The following is an 18,699-nucleotide window of genomic DNA, read 5'->3' on the forward strand; positions in this document are numbered from 1 at the left end:
CTCCAAGCCTACTGAACGGTACCACCCACACCCAGGATGGACCTCCCTATTATCCATACCATAACTGTGCTAATCCAATCAGTGGACTAATTTAGTTATCATACACCTTAATCCATATTCACACACCCTAGATCCAGCCACCTATGAAAAGCCCCACCTGTGAGTGCCTGAGGCTTTTGGGATATCTACACACAAGCCCTAACACTAGTTATCTATTATTACAGCTAAACAAATCAAAATGACACTACCCAAGTGCTATGGTGGAAGCAGAGCAATAGGAACTCACCCATTGTGCTGCTGGAAATCCAAACCAGTACTACCTCACAATTTCTTATAAAGTTAAAAATACACTTAAGATTTGGCAATCTTAACCCTAGATATTTATCCAAGTGAAATGAAAATTTATGTTTACACAAAAACCTATACAAAAATGTTGACAGTAGCTATATTTGTAATTGCCAAACACTACCCTTTATCAGGGGAGTGGATAAGCAAACTGGTTTGCTCACCCACAAAATCAACAATAAAAAGAACTGTTCTGGGCCTGGGATTTAGCTTAGTGGTTTCACCACCTGCTGCGCAAGCGCAAGGACCTGAGTTTGATGCCCGGTAACAAAAAAAAAAGAACTGTTCTACCAGTATATGCAACAACAGGGATAAATCTCAAATGCTTTATGCGAAGTGAAAGAAGCCAGACTTAAAAGGCAGAAAACCAATCAGTGGTTGTAAGGGTCTGAAGATGGCGAATGGCTGGCTACAAAGCAGTAGAGAGGAATTTTAGGGAGTGATACAACTGTTCTAAGCATTTGACTGCTCAAGTGATTATATCACTAAATATTGGAAAATTCACAGAACTGCATACTAAAAGAAATAAATTTTACTACTGTGAGATAGCCCTAATTTTAAGAAGAAAAAGAAAAGAAAAGATGAGAAATCCTGGCTATATAAAGATGAGATGGAGGGCCAGGGATTTAGCTCAGTGGTTCTGCTGCCTGCCTTGCAAGCACAAGGTTCCAAGTTCGATCCCTGGTACCAAAAAAAAAAAAAAAAGATGAGATGGAAAATTATACAGGAGCTAGTGGCATCATGAAGGACCCTAAAATGTTTCAGATTTCAACATCAAAGCAACAAATGTTCCAAATGATCTCAAAGAAAGGAACAGAGACAACTCAGTTCTGTATTAGGGGAAAAAAAACTGACGAGTTAGAAATAGGGAGCAATGAGGAGACAAATCAACCACTTCAGTAATTCATGAGATAAATTACAAGACCTACTAATGAAGAGGCAACAGTAGAGATGAACAGAAAAATTTAAAGGAACTTGTGAAATTTTTAGCAGCTATGAAACTACTAATCAACTGGTTTTAAGAAAAGATCTGAAGCTAAATTTAAATGCTGTGGGACATTCAAAGCAAATGGCCAGGTAGACAGATCTATCTGTCCAGAGCTCAAGAGAATAACCTGAGATGTAGCATTGGATTTGAGACTGAACAGAATATTTACTGTGATGAAAACATTAACGTCAAGATCATGCAAAGAAAGTGAAAGTATAGTGAAAGGTAAAGAGAATCCTGGGAATTATTGTGAGCAACACTAGCATTATGGAGCTGATAATATAATCTGAAGTATAAAAGAATGGCTTACTAAGTATGCAGCTATAAAATAAGAAATAGTAGTAACCATGTGGCTATTTCAATCTGGGGCTTCTTGCAACCACATTTTCTTAGCATCTCTAATTTTATGTTGATTTTATGTCAATCACTCCAGAAAAACTTGACAGTTAAATAAAAAGCTGTCATTGTATTCCAAAGTTTCACTTTCTAGTTTTCATACTGCTCAGAAGGAGAATATTCAGCAAGAAAAGTAAGAATACATCTACTGGATATGCTTATTTTGCCAGTTAAACATAAGATCACTAGGAGGAGTTAAATTACTGACTTCAAACCCAGGTCAACTTACCGACAAAGCCCTATCTTTACCTTGGTAGCTGGACAAATGAATCTACATACTTACTAACCAGGGATATCCATCAAAATTCCTCATAAAGCTTTTTCATAATGCATATCTTGCCTAAAGCTCTAGTGAAAATTCTGACCTAGGAATTTTTGAGATAAGGCTAAAACTGTATTTTTAATATAAATAAATTATTCCAACATACACACCACACACAGATCCCAAGATCTACCAGGGAGTTCTCATTTGGAAGCTTTTTCTCTTTCTTGAATTATTTTCTTTCTGCAGCTCTGGAGACTGATCCCAGGGCATCAAGCACGTTAGGCAAGGGCTCTACGACTGAGCTACATGCCCTGTCCTTCATCGGCAAACTTCTAAACCACAGCCAAACTCCTGCGAACCTCTTCTCATCAAGGGCATACAAACATACATTTCCCAAGCAAACTCTACAAGTCTAAACCCCAGCTCCCTGTAAAATACCTACAAGACACTACCTAGACTTTGGTTAACTAAAACAGGCAGTGTAAGAAAAGTCACAGGAAATGAATCACTGTCCTTCTATTATTTAATCCAAACTCTGTTTTGATAATAAACCTAACAAAAAGTCAATTAAAGTCATAAACTCAAGCTTTAGCTTCAACTAGCTTTGAAGCAAAATCAGATCTAATCTGCTATACTATTCAAATTCCACTTTTCCAAATATTAAAAGTTCCAAGATTCCAATTTTCCAATTATATGATAATGGAATCAAAACATTCACCACGAACCAAAACAAAAATAATTACCCCAAAACAGCAACTGATTTTTTTTCCACCAAAATTTGCACTTACCCATCTCTTCCCTTACTGACAATTTTTACTTCAAAATAGTAAATCCCACATGCTGCTGGTATTGGATGCGTGGCACGAACGGATGCTGCATCTTTTGGGGTTTTACCATGACCTGCATGTGAAATAGGGAGAAAAAAATCAAATGAGATATTCAAATGAGACTCTTAATAAACAATTCAGGAACAAAGTTTCTGGAATGATTTAATTTCTGCTTTCAATAATTCAAATAATGAAAGATTTAATGCAATATTCATCATCACAATTAATCCAATATGCAAAATAGCCCAACTGAGCCACAGAATTCTTCACATGATTGCTAGTATTATGAAGGTTTCAGAATCTGAACAGCCTGAACATATAGCCAGCCCTTCTTGAAAATTAAAAGTAGGGTAAGGTAGACCGTATCTTCAAGACTAAAAAAGGCCAGATATGAAAAACATAATGAGCAAAGGATTTTTATTTTTTCAGATCTAAATCTGCATGTAATTTATAAAATCCCTATTCTTGAAAAATGACCTACTTTTTAAACAAGACATCTGTATCACAGCATAATATGAAGTGAAATTTTAGACAACTAGATTGGATCTAAAAAAACAAGAGTTCTGGGGTTAGGGATTTAGCTCAGTGGTGCTGCTGCCTGCCTCACAAGTGCTAGGTCCTGAGTTTGATTGCCAGTACCAAAAAAAAAAAAAAAAAAAGGATTCTTACTTTAGGAATCTATAATTTTGTTCTTTGTGATATTATCACTAATTCTAGAGGAAAGTTGATTCATAAAAATTCTTTGATCAATAACAACCTATTAGCTGCACATGATAGTAATCCCAGCTACAGGAGGTTGACTGTAAATTCAAGGCCAGCTGAGGTAATTTAGTGAGACCTGTCTCAGAATATAAAAAGGGCTAGGACTAGGAGTATGGTAAAGCACTTGCCTTGAATGAGAGGCCCTTGGTTCAATCCTGAGCACACACCCCCCCAAAAAGAAAAGCCCAAACCTGTTAAGAAATATATCATGATACTTTTTTTCTTTTTAAGAAAGGAAATAACTTCATGCCATTGCTGACATTGTAGGAAATCTGCTAGATAATGATTTCTAAATTCTTTAAACTAGCTATTACTCAATTCTACTCCCAGAAGACTTCCTTCACTCACAATCACAGCCCTTAAGCCTTGGCCAAGATATAAATTACCTTTTTGAAAGCTAGCATATATATGAACAGAATCAAATGAGCAAAAGAATGTCCATAAAGCTGCAGAAAAATACAGAAGTTGAAGGAGCATGTCAGAAAGTCCTCAGAGTGTGAGACAAGTCCCCATAATCTTCAAAAGCACTGTATGGTGAAACAACCTCAGGTATTCTGGTTAGATACACTTCATTCAATACAAACTTGTCATTAATCTTTTAGTCATACTATAAAATTTCCTACATGGACAGCAGAATTCTCCTCAAATTTACCATAATTGTTTAAAAGCTAAATTATCTTCTTTTAAGTCAAAAACTATACTTTAAGATACACAATAACCATGACACACAAATGAGATCATATCTTTCCTTACCATTTACTTTACCAAAGTACCACAGCATACCTTATCATTAAACAACTAAGTTTACACTTGCAATGCAAATTAGCACATGTTCCTTCACATGGCCCAAAAGAAATTGAATGAACTCAACCATTCTTTTCTCTGCCATAAAAACTTTTGTTATAGGCAGAAATAAGTTCTCTGCCAGATAATCAAAGAAAGTCAATAAACTTAGCTAGAAAGAGAAAAATAGAAGCTGCACTATATAGCACCCCCCAAAAAACTGCTTCAACATATGTATGCAATAGATTTACACTGAGCTGAGCAATGGAGGGGGGGACAGGACAGCAGTACAAACATGAGCAATAGTCACTTTCCAATAAACAGACATTTACTGAATTATGGTTTCAATGAAACATCTTTTTCAATAAAAATATGTGCAAGTAATTAGGTTCCTGGGAAAAGTCAACCAAACTAAATGCACATTAAAAAATTAGTTCCAAATATATCCACAGAAAACTTTGACTAAACAGAATCTAATTAAGTCCTAAATCAACTAGATTTTAGCGTTTTATGTTGCAGGAGGTGGGGGGTGGGGGTTGTACAGGGCAGAGCCCAAAACTTTTAGGGGTAAGGTAATCTCAAAATACACTTAATGAAAAACAGTTAACACATATTTAATATTATGTGAAAGGCACTGTTCTAAAAGCAATCACTGTTTATTAACTCACCTAATATTCATGACAACCCCCTAAGGCAGGTACTGTTTATTGTCATTTCATAACTGAGGAACTTAAGATAAAGAAACTCGCTCAAGGTCATACTGCTGATTGAGGATTCCAAACTAAAGATTTGTGCTGGGATTTAAATTCAAGAAGCCTGATCCAGCTCGAGGTCTGAACTCACTTGAAAGATTTAGACACATGGAAAATTCTGGATCACTTTGTGTTTATCTGCCATCTCCTATACTTGCTACTACAGTAAAAGAGAAAGAAAACTTCTACTTGAGGATAATCTCTCAGACCATTAGGGGCTTTTTTATGGATTTCTTTCATTCAGCATTTGTGAAATAAGTATTATTTAACCTGAGTTTTCAAACTTAAGAAACTTGGGCCAGGAATTTAGCTCAGTGGTTCCGGCGCCTGCCTCGAAAGCGCAAGGTCCCAAGTTCAATCCCCCGTACCAAAAAAAAAAAGAAAACAAAGAAAGAAACTTTTGGGCCAGGGATTTAGGTCAGTGGTATGTGCCTGCCTCGCAAGCGCAAGGTCCTGAGTTCAATCCCCAATATGTGCGTGTGTGTGTGTGCGTGTGTGTCTGTGTGTGTGTGTGTGTGTGTGGCGGGGGGATTAAGAAACTTTTACAGAGATTATATAACCTTCCTCAAATTGGTAGAATGATGCATTAAATTCAAGCATGAATTAAAATCTAATACATTTCTGCATTATGCAAAAATAACTATAAAGTACTACAAAAGCTTAAATCTTCAAGGATCCTTTGTATTCGTATGCTTTACCAAGACATTGTCAAAAAGTCCTATAAATGTCAAAGTTAAAAAGATTTGTTTCATTTTTTCAATTAAAATTTAAATGACAAGTTTAGATGTAAAAGTAAAAGGACTCATACTATTTCTTATACAAGAGTAGTAGTATCAGAAGCCTGAGGCCTATTTCTAACAATGCTCATCAGCTGGAAGATTATTACTACTTTACATTCTATGGTCTTTAAAAAAAAGAAAAACAAAGCTCACACTACCAAAGTTTAAACTTTATAGCCATAAAATCTTCAATATTAAAAGTGTTTTCTATATGGCTCTAGAAGAAAATAAATACACTGCTTCAAAGCTCTAAGTCTAGCAAAATTAGCTCTTTTTTTTCAAACAATCTGCTGATTCCACTTTAAAAACTGAAATGGAGTTAGAATAGAGCCCATTCCAGCCCCACTCCCATTCTCCAACTTGTAGCCAGCCAGCGCCTTTCTGGAAATACAAACCACCTTCCTTGCATCACCATGCCTCAATACATCTAAAACTCCTTCCAAAGACTCCTCTTTGGCCTCTGGAAAGTCTTCCTAAAAACCTTGTTTGACCTCACCCCTCTCCCTGCATGTCCCACTTCCTCTTCTGCTCCAGCCACATTCAGGCCTTTTTCAGTTCTTCAAACTGACTGCCTAGCCAGTCTTTGTGCTAGTTCTACTTCCTGTAAACAGAAAGCTCTACCCTTCCCTCTTAGGCCACGTTAGGTCTTCCTCATCCTTTACATCTTTTACTTAGCTCAAGCTTTCTTTCCTTAAATATTCTTTCTCTGACTTCATCTAACTTCCTTTTTACATAACTTCACAGTAACACAAACCTCTCCCATACAATACCAACACGCTGATCACTTACTTACGTTTCTGATTATTTTCCCGTTTCTGCTTTTTAATTTCTGGACTTGCACTGACTTCTACCTCAGCTTCAATCATTCCTTCCTAAATCCACATTGGATTCTGATACCAACTGAAACTACTGCACCTCAAATTAATATTACACTCTTAACAAGGTCTCTTCTGCTATACTACATGTCTTGAATACAAATTAGCTCAAATGCACACGATAAATATGGGAACTGTGCTAGCATACATAAAAAAGTCATTTGGTTCATCACAGCTTTTCTCAGCACATTAATGAATTAAAAATAGAACTAGCAATATACACAAGGCCCTATGTTTAATAAAAAAAAACAACTAGGATTACTACAGAAGTGCATGCCCATGGTGCAGTGCTTCAGAAACTGCTAAACTCACCACTGTGTAAAGCCACATGGGCCAAACTGAAGCAGTACAGACTGAAAGGTGCTAAGGTAGCACCTCTGTTGATATTAGTATGAATTCATCCAGCTCATGTGTATTAATTTTATTGTATCGCATCATTTATAATTCAATATTACTTCATTTTATCTCTCAAACCACACTGGCTTTGACTACTGGCAACTTTTTAATTTGGTTCCCCTGTCTTTTGGACATACTTCCACTATGATTTTTGTTTTTGTTACTTTCTGGCACTGAAAGATGCTAAAGGTTCATCCTTTCTATTTCATATACTAATCCTCAAATCAGCCATTTTTCCAAGGAGCCTTGCTTGCTTTTACTGAAACAAATAGAACCCAATGTTTGGGTACTACGCATGCTCATTGTTCCTTGGGTGTCACTGCTTCTAGGCTTTTGCAAGAAGTACCAAGAGCAAGGATGTATATGTGTATATACACATATCTATACTTCTACTTAATCATTTGTATCTATGTTAAGCTAAATATGAGTTCATGCTGATGTCTTGAACTCTAATCATTACCACATGGGTCATTCTGGGATGAGAAAATAAAGATAGGTACAAAGGAGACAAGCATGTAAATTGGGCCCCTGCTTTCACCTAAAACTTGAGCCTGCATTTTTTTCCTCCCACAGACTTCCATCCTCAAGGAAGCAGCACTATTAAGTAGGAAGCACAACTCTAAACTCCAAACTTCAATGCACGCAAACGGCTTGTATTCTAACATGGCCCTAAGGGAGTACTCTGACAAAACAGAAGAAATACACATTCTAGATGGCCCATCTAGAAGATACTTCCAAGACAACAAAAAAAACCCCTCAATCCCAGCTAGGAGTGGTGGTGCCTGCCTATAATCCCAGCATTCTGGGAGGCTGAGACAGAAGGATACCAAGTTCAACCCCAGCCTGGGCTAATCAGCAATTTAGCAAGACCCGTCTCAACATTAAAAAGTAACAAGGGTTGGGAAGGTAACAGCCTTGGGCTCAATGCCCAGCACCACCCACACCCCCATCCACCCACCCCCACACACTGCTGAGGGCCTTCCTTGTTTTCTAAGAGTGTATACTTCTTTCACTGTCCCTAATAAATAAAGCTTTCTATGCCTCTCACTGATGCACCCTGAAAATCTTTTTTCTGTGTGGAAATCAGCAAACCTACAACCCACTCCCTGAATGAAGTGAGTTGAGGTCCCTATCTCCTGTTTTGGGGACTCCTCAGGCCCCGTCTGGTGACAATTCTAACCTCTTTTTGCTTACCTGTAACAATGAGAAACCTAGCTGCCACCATCTGCGCATTCATTTCTTTAACTGTTCCATTCAGTAGATGAACACAGATGTTCCTTATTTAACAACCTACCTGGTTAATACCTGTGTGGACTTAGGACCTATCTTTTGTACAGTTCTCTACATCTTATTTATAGAGCTTCGATGTCTTTTTTGGGGGTACAGTACACCTTGTTTATACAGTACTGTAATTTTTGCTGACTAGTACTGTAGTTTTATGTGCAGCTGCATACATTAGAGTACTGCATGTAAGAGTTACACAAATAAAAGCAAAGTCATCAAGTGGAGTTTCCTTTGTCCATTTCTTCGTTCTGAATATTGCAATGTACATATCATATACAATTCCTCATTTAGCGACCAATTCACTGAGCAACCTGGTCACAGTACCTTGCCTTGGTCCTTAAACAAGGAATGACTATACAGCAGTATCAGAACTCTGAGTCCACACTGCCATGGAATGCAACTTGTATCTATTGTTCAGGGCCTATGCAGTCTGTTTTGCCTCTAGTTTTAGACTCCACTCATTTCCAAAGTTACTTAGGTCAGCAACCTTTCCCCTCTTCCCTGAAGTGGTCTCATGCACCTGTAATACAGTTCATTGTTTTGTTACATTCTACATTCTATCCTGCGATTTTGCCGGACTCCTAAATGCTTTTTAAAATTTGTATAAATTAGCATTTACTCTTTGTGCTGTAGAGATCTACAGGTTTGACAAAGAGATAGTGTCATGTAACCATAATTTCATGTCATAATTATGTATCCTACATAAACATACATTATAATTACAATATTATACAGAATACCCTAAAAATATGCCCTCTGCTGTTTCTTTTCTTTTTTTTTTTTTTTGGTACCGGGATCGAACTCTGGTCCTAGCGCTTGCGCAGCAGGGGGCAAAATCACTGAGCTAAATCCCTCATCCCCTCTGCTGTTTCTTTGACCATCTTCTCCTCTCCCCAGACCACTGACAACTACTCATTTTTTTTCTGTCTCTATAGTTTTGCTTTTCAAAATGTTATATAATTGAAATCACAGATTATTTAGCCTTTTAAACTGCTTCTTTCACTTAGCAATATGCATTTAAGATCCACACACACTTGTGTGACTTGATAGCTCATTTCTTTTTATCACTGATAATATCCCACTGGATGAATATTCCCGTTTCTTTACCCATTCAGCAGTTATTGAAGGAGATCTTGGTTGCTTCCACTATTAGTGATTACAATTAAGTTGTTGCAAACATTTACATGCAGAGCTAGTGATACAGTTTAGTGGCACAATGCTTGCCAAATATGCTCAAGGCCCTGGGTTCACTCCCAGTGCCACCAAAAATGATAATGATAATCCACAAGCAAGACTCTGTGCAGGCACAAATTTTGTATCAGTTGGGTAAATACCTCGAAGCACAACTGTTGGATCATATAGTAAAAGTATGTTTAGTTCTGTCTGCAACTGCCAAACCATTTTCCACAGTGGCTCTACCACTCTGCATTCCCACCAGCAATGAATACGAGTTCTGGTTGTTTTGCATCCCCATCAGCAACTGACAGTCAGACTGTTTCCAATTTTAGCCATTCTACTAGGTATGTATTTCCTCTTTGTTCAGAAAAAAGTGGTGAAAAAGGCTAAACCCTGAATGAGATTTGTCATTTCAATTAACCATCAAGTATTTGCATCTCAAAGAAGGAAGCCCAAGACCAAGGGTCTAAGGCTGCAAACAATCAGCTACCTCTGGTATTGGGCACAAATACCAGTGGAAATTAACTAGGCTTACAGTCTATTAAGGCTGTGGCTTTTATAGAGCTCCAGTTAACGGTTAAATTCCATAGGCTTTAGGTGGTTGCCCCTGCTCTATTTTTTCCTTAAGTCCTGTTGGTTTCAGCACACAAATGTGAGGAAATGATGGTTTTCCCAACAACTCACTTATGGCATTATAGGAGCAACGTCCGTATCTTCTAAGACCTCTTTTCTAGCCTTTCTGAAGACTTCATGTCTACAATACCCCCTCAACATCACTAGACTCCAACTCTCCAAATTTTTCCTTGTGACGTTCTCTTCCAGGATGCGCTATGCAGGAATCACTTGAAAAGCAATCATATACTCTTGATTTCCTTCCTGTGCCAATCCTTTCATCACCCCAGACGCTCAGAAACATGGTCTTTCACGAATATCATAACCCACTTTCTATAGTCCTACTCTATAGACAGCGGACCTCTGCTGAATAAAGTCTAATAATCTGGCAAATAACCATCCTATGAACTAACGATGTTCCCTGGCCTCTCCCAGTGCTATCAATATTTTCAGAAATCTTCAGTCAACTTGTTCCCTATTCCTCTCAATGGATAGTTCACATTTTCACTCATTTTAAGTCCTCTACTCATATCCAAAGAACCTATTTTGTCAAGAAAATAAATGGGAGGCCATTAGACGTGGTTATACTCAGCTCTCCATACTATTACAAAATGGTCTATTTCCATGTCTAGTCTTCACCTCTTCCACTATTGCTGAAGGAATAGGCTCTCCCCTCCTCTCCTCCCCTCCCCAAGACTAACCATCCTATGCTCTGGAAACTTTGCTCCCTCCAAGCCCTTACCTCATTCAGTCCTCAACCTTGTATTTTCATCCTCTTTCTCTTTAATTTCTCTTTCCCCTCAATCTTTAAAAGTACGATATCCCCAAAATGTATAAAACCTTCACAAATTCTTTACCTCCATGCTGTAAATCACTGTCAGTAATGTACTAGATTTGAGGGTGAATATAATGAACTTTTTAAACTTTAAGGTAATAAAAACCAGGTACTGCTAATCTCTATTTTTTTTTGAAATGTAAAAATTTTGTATACTTATATTTATTGGAATACCACATCTTAGACTAATATATACTCATTTAACTTATGTAATGTATGTGTTTTATCCACAGTCAAATTAAAACAAGACTGACTTAGAAATGACGCACCTGTATTTAACAGAGATCTGTTTATCTAATCCAAAAGGATGTTTGGGGTTTTTTGGGTTGTTTTTGAGACAGCTGGGCAGCTCAAACTGGCCTCAAACTCCTGTGATCCTCCTGGTTCAGCCTCCCAAGTGCTGAGATTATAGGCCTGCACCACCACACCAGGTTCCAAAGGGATTTTTAGGATAATTTTAATTATGTTGGATTTTCACCTCATATGCTGACACAGAAGTGAATCCCTAACTAAAATATAACTCTATTGGCCATTAAAAACTGAAGAGGGCTTACCTTAACCTCCACCCCCTGGGTACTACCTAATCTCTTCTTCATCTATATCTCTCAAGAGTGAGCCGGCCTACTATCCTCTCTACCTTGTTCCTTCCCTTTTACTCTTTTGACCCAGAGAAATTTTTTAATTCCATCACTCCATTCAAACTGGTCTCCCTAAGTTTTCAAATCCAGTGAACTGCCTGAATCTACTGCATTAAACCTGCTAAAGTCCCCTCCTTACTTCTGAGTCCCCACTCCACTTCTGTGGTACCACTCTCCTTGCCACCTGGGCAGGTTCCTCTCAACTACTACTGCTTGGGCTACATCTGGTCTTTCAATGGCATTGTTCCTCAGGGTTCCAGCTTTGACGCACTGCGTTCCTCACCCTACACACTCTCACACATTTCTCAGTTGCGGCTACCACCTAGACCCTCAGCCAGACATAACCTAGAGCTCTCGCAAGCTGCCAGTGAATTCCAAGTACCTGCCAACCCTTCCTGGGAGGGCTGGCCTCACACTATCCCTACTGAAAGAAGCTGGGCCAGATTACCCTTGTGCCAGGTGGGCGGTCTGCATTCTGTAACTACTGCACACCCCTATTTGATGACTCAAGGCAGCTGAGCATCCAATGTGAAGGCCACCAATTCACACTATGGCATATGATAAAAAGCTTTGCCCAGCTGAGGATGACTGCAATTAGCTAGGCTTAAATGATAAATCTCACAGGAATTTAAAATGGGAAGCAAAATATAAACCAGTCAACAGGGAAAAGAGAAGAAAACCAGAAATTCCAACTGTGGCCAAGTGGCACCTCAACTACAGAACAGAGTGAGAAGTCATGAATTCCTGCTGTTGAGAGCAGAGAGGACTCAGAACTCCAGAACTGTTCTGTCCTCTTGTAAGCTTTGTTTCTTTGTTTTTCTCTGGTTTACAGTCAGAGCACAACATTAAGACTCCCATTTTTACTTAGCCCCAGATATACAGTAATACAGTAGTGACTTCTCCAAAATAATTATTTTATTCATTATTTTATTTTATTATTTATTTTTCAATTATTTTATTTCACTACAGGAACCTAAAACAGCTAGAAACCAAAGACCATCCTGCTCTCTCTCCACTATTCCTCATATCCTCTCAATATTACCTTTATCCACCCACAATAGGCCTGCTCTTCTCTTCCCCAACACTGACCAAGATGAGGCCCTTATTTCTAACTTGGTCTAAACAATCTTCTAAATGAGTTTGCTATTTCCTGTCTTGTAACCCTTGAGTCCATCTTGACATTTAAAATGCTTTGGTGATTCCCCCCCTTTTTTTTTTCCTCATTAAACTCTGTTTTAATGGGTCTCAAAATTCTGTGACAGATTTTTTGGTCAAGTTGTTTCCATTAAAAAGTAATGTTAAAAACTAATAACTTAGAGCCGGGGATTTAGCTCAGTGGTTCCACTGCCTGGCTCGAAAGCACAAGGACTCGAGTTCGATCCCCAGTACCAAAAAAAAAAACTAGTAACTTAAAACTGCCACACAGAAAAAGACAACAAATGGTCCACAAAACATTCTCCTTTCCTTCTGAAGGTTTTACAATGCATTATTATTAACCAGTCTTTTACTATTAAACTTAAATGGCCAATTGGGAGAAACCATTCTGAGACTGTCTTCCGCCACTGATTAAGTTCTGGGGTGACAGGTGTTAGGGGTGATATTCATTTAGCCTTCTGAGCTTTCTGGGCAGACTTGGTGACCTTGCCAGCTCCAGCAGCCTTCTTGTCCACTGCTGTGATGACACCCACAGCAACCATCTGTCTCACATCGCGAACAGTGAAATGACCCAGAGGTGGACAGTCAGAAGCTCTCGACACACATGGGCTTGCCTGGAACCATGTCAACGATGGCAGCACCACCAGATTTCAAGAATTTGGGGCCATCTTCCAGCGTCTTAGCAGACCAGCGGTCAATCTTTTCTTTCAGCTCAGCAAACTCAATAAAACATTCTATAGGCCCCTCACAATCTTCCCCCAGCTATTCCTAACACAGGCTACACTCTAAGTTCCAAGAGCTCCAAATTGCTAGTGGAACCAAATACATACAAGAATTCTCTCCTCTCTGTCTCTGGTTTTACCGCAGCCAGCCTCTTCTTTTCCCCTATAGACTAATCATCTTTTAGGAATGACCAGTAGCCTCAAGTCCTCCATAAAGGTGTCCCTGACCACCTCCTTCACCACTGTCAGTGTCAGCCTGGGTTAGAGACTCCTGTCTTCTATAGTGCTCTTTATACCTCTTCCCTTATTACTCCATTTCATGTCACCTGACGCCTTTGAGTTAAAGACAGTACCACAATCACCTCTGACTGCCTAGAACCTGGCACAAAGCACTCACCAAGTCAGTGAAGGAAGAGTGAACAAGACATACATCCAAATGCTCCAAAGAATTATCTGTCCCAGAGCAACTGCTCAACTAATTATCATTATCACTGTCCACTTTTGTAAGTATGATTATTAGATTCACTTAATTCTTGTAGTTACCAGCTGGCATTTTTAAAGCTAATTTCTCAAAATTTTGGCAAAGAGATCCCTGAGAAAAGTTCAGTCTAGTTTTTATTTTAAGGAACAGACATTTATACTTGCAGACAATCAAGTTATTTGCTGAAATATTTGTTTAATTTGAAGAAATGCAAGAAATTTAATAACCAGCTTTATTTAGGAAATGTTAAAGACTAATGACCTGGGATGCAGAAGGGAAGGGAGTTAGGCAAACCAAAATTCAACCTATTTGGTTAGATACTGTTAATGCTTCAAGCAAAAAGTGCAATTTATTCATCACTACTTGTCATTCTCAAATTTCATGTATCTGGCATTTTTCCCTAGCCGCCTTAAATCATCAAAGTAAATGTAATTTTCTGTGAGGTTAGTGTTCTAGTTACCGCCCCCCCCCAAGTACTTTAAATCTCAAGTATTCTTCAGCAGGGTGTGGTGGCATACATCTGTGACCCCAGCACTTTCAAGGCTGACAGCAGGACCCTGCAAGTCCAAGGCCTGCCTGGGCTATGTAGTGAGTTAGCCCCACCACCACCACTGCACAGCAAAACTGTCTCCAAAAAACCAAAAAACAAAAAATCTCAAGTACTCTTCAAAAAATTCTTGATGTGAACATCTATTTCAGATAATTAAGTCTCATAAAAACTGAAAGAGGCAGTAATACAGAATACTGGAAAGAGCACCGCATCTGGAGTTAGTGAAAATTATAGTTTCGAATCCTGGCTTACTTGTGACTAGGGAAAATCTAACCATCGGTGCTCCTATTCTCTCAAATCTAAAGTAATTCATAATCTTGTCCAGATCTACTATTGTGTATCAAAATGCTCTGCAAAGTAAATAGTGGTAGTAATTTGAAAAATACAAAAATGCAAACTGCAATTGAAACATCTGGGCTAACTGAATCCATAGTCATAGTCATTAAAAGCTTTAAAGTAGAATAAAGGTATTGTTAGGCCAGAAATTTAGCTCAGTGGTACTGCCGACTGCCTTGAAAGCACAAGGTTCTGAGTTTGATTTCCTGTACCAAAAAAAAGGTATTGTAAATGTGTAAACTTATCATTTTGTACTTACTCAATACTGACAAGAATTCTAAAATAAGAGCAACCATCCCTGGCTGTTTCAATAGTTGGTATGTGACTGCAAAGCAAAGGCCTTTAAAAAAATTTTTTAAATGCACTGTTCTGTACACATGCTGTTACTCCTCTGCAATTAAATGAACTTTATGCGTATGTCTGGCATTGTTTAACACTAATCCCTTCAATTCAATTCAGGAACAATACCATTTTCAAAAGCAGCAATTTCAATTTAGAAGAATAACACCTTAAATACAGAGTTATCTTCAAAACAGAAGAAACTATGATACTTCTATTTCAAAGGTATGGAAAATTATCACTCTGGAAAATAAGTATGGTCAATCTTTTGAAATTCCATAATATACAAAAATACTATACGAATAGTTGTTTTAATGACTGAAAAAAGTATCTTATAATGCTTGGTAAAATCAATGCAGCAATGATAGGTTAAATAAAAATCTACTTTATGACCTCAAAAGTTTTATTATCCACCACCTATGACACTTCCCCTTTACTCCAGAGTCACAGTTACCCAGTACATCTGGTGGGGTCCTCTCAGAAACACACAGAAAACTAATGCTAACAACAGAAAGCACACAGAGAGTAAAATACAAGACAAGAGGAGGAGGTAAAGAGAGACTGTGCTGACAAGAGGTAAGGAAAAGACAAAGGAGAAATTTTAAAAAAGAGGCAGAGAGAAAAAAATAAAAACAATAAAATCTGTTCTTCTACAAGTAGTGGTTTACGTTTGTAACAGAATGATGTTTCCAGAAAGAAAATCTCAGTATTACACAACAGAAAGTAGTAAAAAGGCCAACAGGAAGACTAATTGAGAGGTGTCATAAACATTTCAAACTCCAAACAACTGCACTCAAACATGCACTTTCCTCTGACTCAAATAATTAACTTAATATAAAAGAAGTTAGTGCAACTATGGCATGCCGCGGTGCTAAATAAACTGTAATGATGAAACTTAAGACGCCATGGAAATTCAGAACTGTTAATGTTTCCTTTCCAACCATCCAGCTCCAATCCACCATCACTCAGGAAGAAGCCGAGGCTCTGTCTTGCAACACACCTACAATCACAAATGGACCCTAGGACCTCGGCAAGCTAGGATTCTTTAATAATCTTCCACATATACTGCCTCTGATTTTATAAGCTAATAAATACCATCAACCATAAATTTAAACTTGTCAAGTCCAACGAAAGCATTTTGGTAGCCAGAGCAGAAGTAAACACTTCGTAACAGCACTGTCCGCCCAAATTTAAAAACAAATTACAAGGGAATTTTAAAAATGTCCTAACTTAAAAAAGCAAAGGTGCGATATTTTGAAATTTTCATCCACTTAGATTAAGAAATATTCTAAACTGAAAGCGCTCCTTTGGACCTTTGCAAAGGTAAAAATGAGAAATGTTCAACAAGGCCTACTTTTGTGCGTGATTCTTTGCAGCCAAATCATTTGGTAGATTTGTTGCCATTCTCCTTTCCGATTAAGTTCTAACTTATTTATCAAGGTTCTTCTCAAATTTCAGTCCTTTTAAGAATTTAACCGCAAGGTTGTTTATACCTTCTACGTACTGGCCACTAGGGTCTGAGTAAGACCCTCCCTTTGTAGCCAATCAAAATGAGGCTGCTTAGAAATGCAAAAGCTCCTGCTTTAGGTTTGGGGCCTAAAACACTGGATTTGTTTCCAGACTAACTGATACACTGGATTTTTTTTCCTTCCACACAAGTAAACTTGACACATGTCATTAATCTGGGGTATATTTCAAAAATCTCTATTACGATTTATAATTTTACATACGACTGACTTGCTCAAAGCTTTGTTTTAACCTAGGGGCGGTAGGCAGGAGGAGGTTGGGGGGTAAACAAACATAAGCTTAAGGTTGTTTTTAACTGCAGGTGTAAATACAAACCAATTTTAATAAAAAGGACTATGCAACTTTTAAAAAAATCCTTCTTTTCAACCAGACTTCATTTAATACCAACCCGGAAATATAGGGCACTTCCAATCTGGAGGAGTCGGTTTCTGCTCTCCTAAGACGTGGACTCCTGCTTTTGGTAAGATACACTGCTATCAAACTTGAGCCCCTTGTCCTTGTCCCCATAGACAATCTCTGGTCTAATTTTGGACAAAATCCCCCTCTGATTACTCCTCCCGCTATGGATCTCTGCTCTCTTAATTAGAAATCGTACCTCAGAATCATGCCTCTCTCTCAACCTCCCCACGTAAGAGGAGAACGCCTGACCCACCTGGAGAACAATGTAACCCAACTCCAGTCCATAGATTCCTCCACCCAAGCCCCCAGATTTATCTTACCGGGCAATCAAAAAGCGAGTCGCGTCCCGTCACCCCGTATTCCCTCAAGGTGTCCTCCCCGCCGGCCCAGGATTCCCCCAGCTCCTCCCCACCTGGGGGCATCGCACTCGCCGTCCTTTCCTGAGAACCTCGCCCCGCACCCCCGGACCTTCCTCGGGACCGCGGCGCCCACTCGCCCCTGTGTCTGGGTCGGGATCCGTGCCTCGTACCTTTGTAGTGCACCCGCAGGTTGTTCTGAGACAGACCGATGTAGCTGAACTTGTCCTTCGGGCTCCACGACCGAGGCAGCGGCGTCTCCTGCTCGTCCACGGCCGGGTAGAGGCGCCTCAGCCTCCGCTGCAGCTCCTTCTCCTGCTCGTTGAGGGCCGAGTCCCCGTGCGGGAAGGGGGCCGCGGCGCTGCTGCCCGCCGCCAGGGCCGGAGCGGCGGGAGCGGCCGGGCCCGAAGGCGCGGGGGGCGCGGCAGCGGGGGCGGCCGGGCCGGGGGGCGGCGGCGGCGGCGCGGCGGTGGCCGGGGGCGGCGGCGGCGGCGGCGGCGGGTGAAGGAGCAGCGCGGCCGCCGCGGCCCCCAAGCCGCCACCGCCGCCGCCGGGCGAGCCGGCCGGAGAAGAGACGGAGCCGATGGCCGGGGGCGCGGGCAGGACGACGCCGGGACTGGGGGCCACGGCCGCGGGTGGCGGCGGCGGCGGCAACTGCGGCTGCTGTTGTGGCGGCGGCGGCGGCGGCTGCCCGGACATCCCGGCCGCGACTCAGCCTACGGCCGCCTCCACCTCCTCTCTCCTTCCTCCTCCTCTTCCCGGGGGCGCTGTCGCGGCGGCAGGCGGCACCAGGCGCTCAGTCCGCCCGCCCCGGAAGCAGGCGCGGGCCGCGCGCCTGTGGAGAGCGCGGAGGTTGGGGGACTTGGCGGGAGGGAGCAAGCGGCGGGCGGCGCGGAGAGGACGGTGGTCGGAGCGCGGGCGCGGGACCCGGGGACGCGGCGACGCGGGTGGGCAGGCGGGAGGGAAGGCGCTCGGGCGGCCGCGGCTCTCACGGCTGTTTCCCGGCTGGCGGGCGCGAGACGCTGCGCGCGGGCGGCGCTAGCGAGGGGGCGGGACGGAGGCCGGGAGGCGGGACGGAGTCTGAGAGGCGGGCTCGGCTCCGGGCGGCTGTCTGCGAGGCG

The 18,699-nt window shown here is 40.7% G+C and overlaps 1 protein-coding gene across 3 annotated transcripts in view; it reads right to left on the reverse strand.

Moving 5' to 3' along the window:
• The window catches only part of Ranbp9 (RAN binding protein 9), an 83,331-nt gene extending 64,900 nt beyond the window's left edge, over positions 1-18,431 (reverse strand). For all 3 annotated transcript variants that reach the window (XR_015439315.1, XM_087181783.1, XM_087181784.1), the window contains exons 1-2: positions 17,752-18,431; positions 2,783-2,894 (exon numbers count right to left, since the gene is read on the reverse strand). Coding sequence is in view for 2 of the 3 variants with exons in the window: in XM_087181783.1 (XP_087037909.1) it covers positions 2,783-2,894; positions 17,752-18,277 (638 nt within the window). In the remaining variant the exon portion in view is untranslated. The remainder of the gene's footprint in view (positions 1-2,782; positions 2,895-17,751) is intronic.
• Between the last annotated feature and the right edge of the window lie 268 nt (positions 18,432-18,699).

The sequence above is a fragment of the Heterocephalus glaber genome, unplaced genomic scaffold (genome assembly GCF_053883595.1).
Source record: "Heterocephalus glaber isolate CG9 unplaced genomic scaffold, H.glaber_assembly_v1.0 deba00001472, whole genome shotgun sequence".
Lineage (NCBI taxonomy): Eukaryota > Metazoa > Chordata > Mammalia > Rodentia > Bathyergidae > Heterocephalus > Heterocephalus glaber.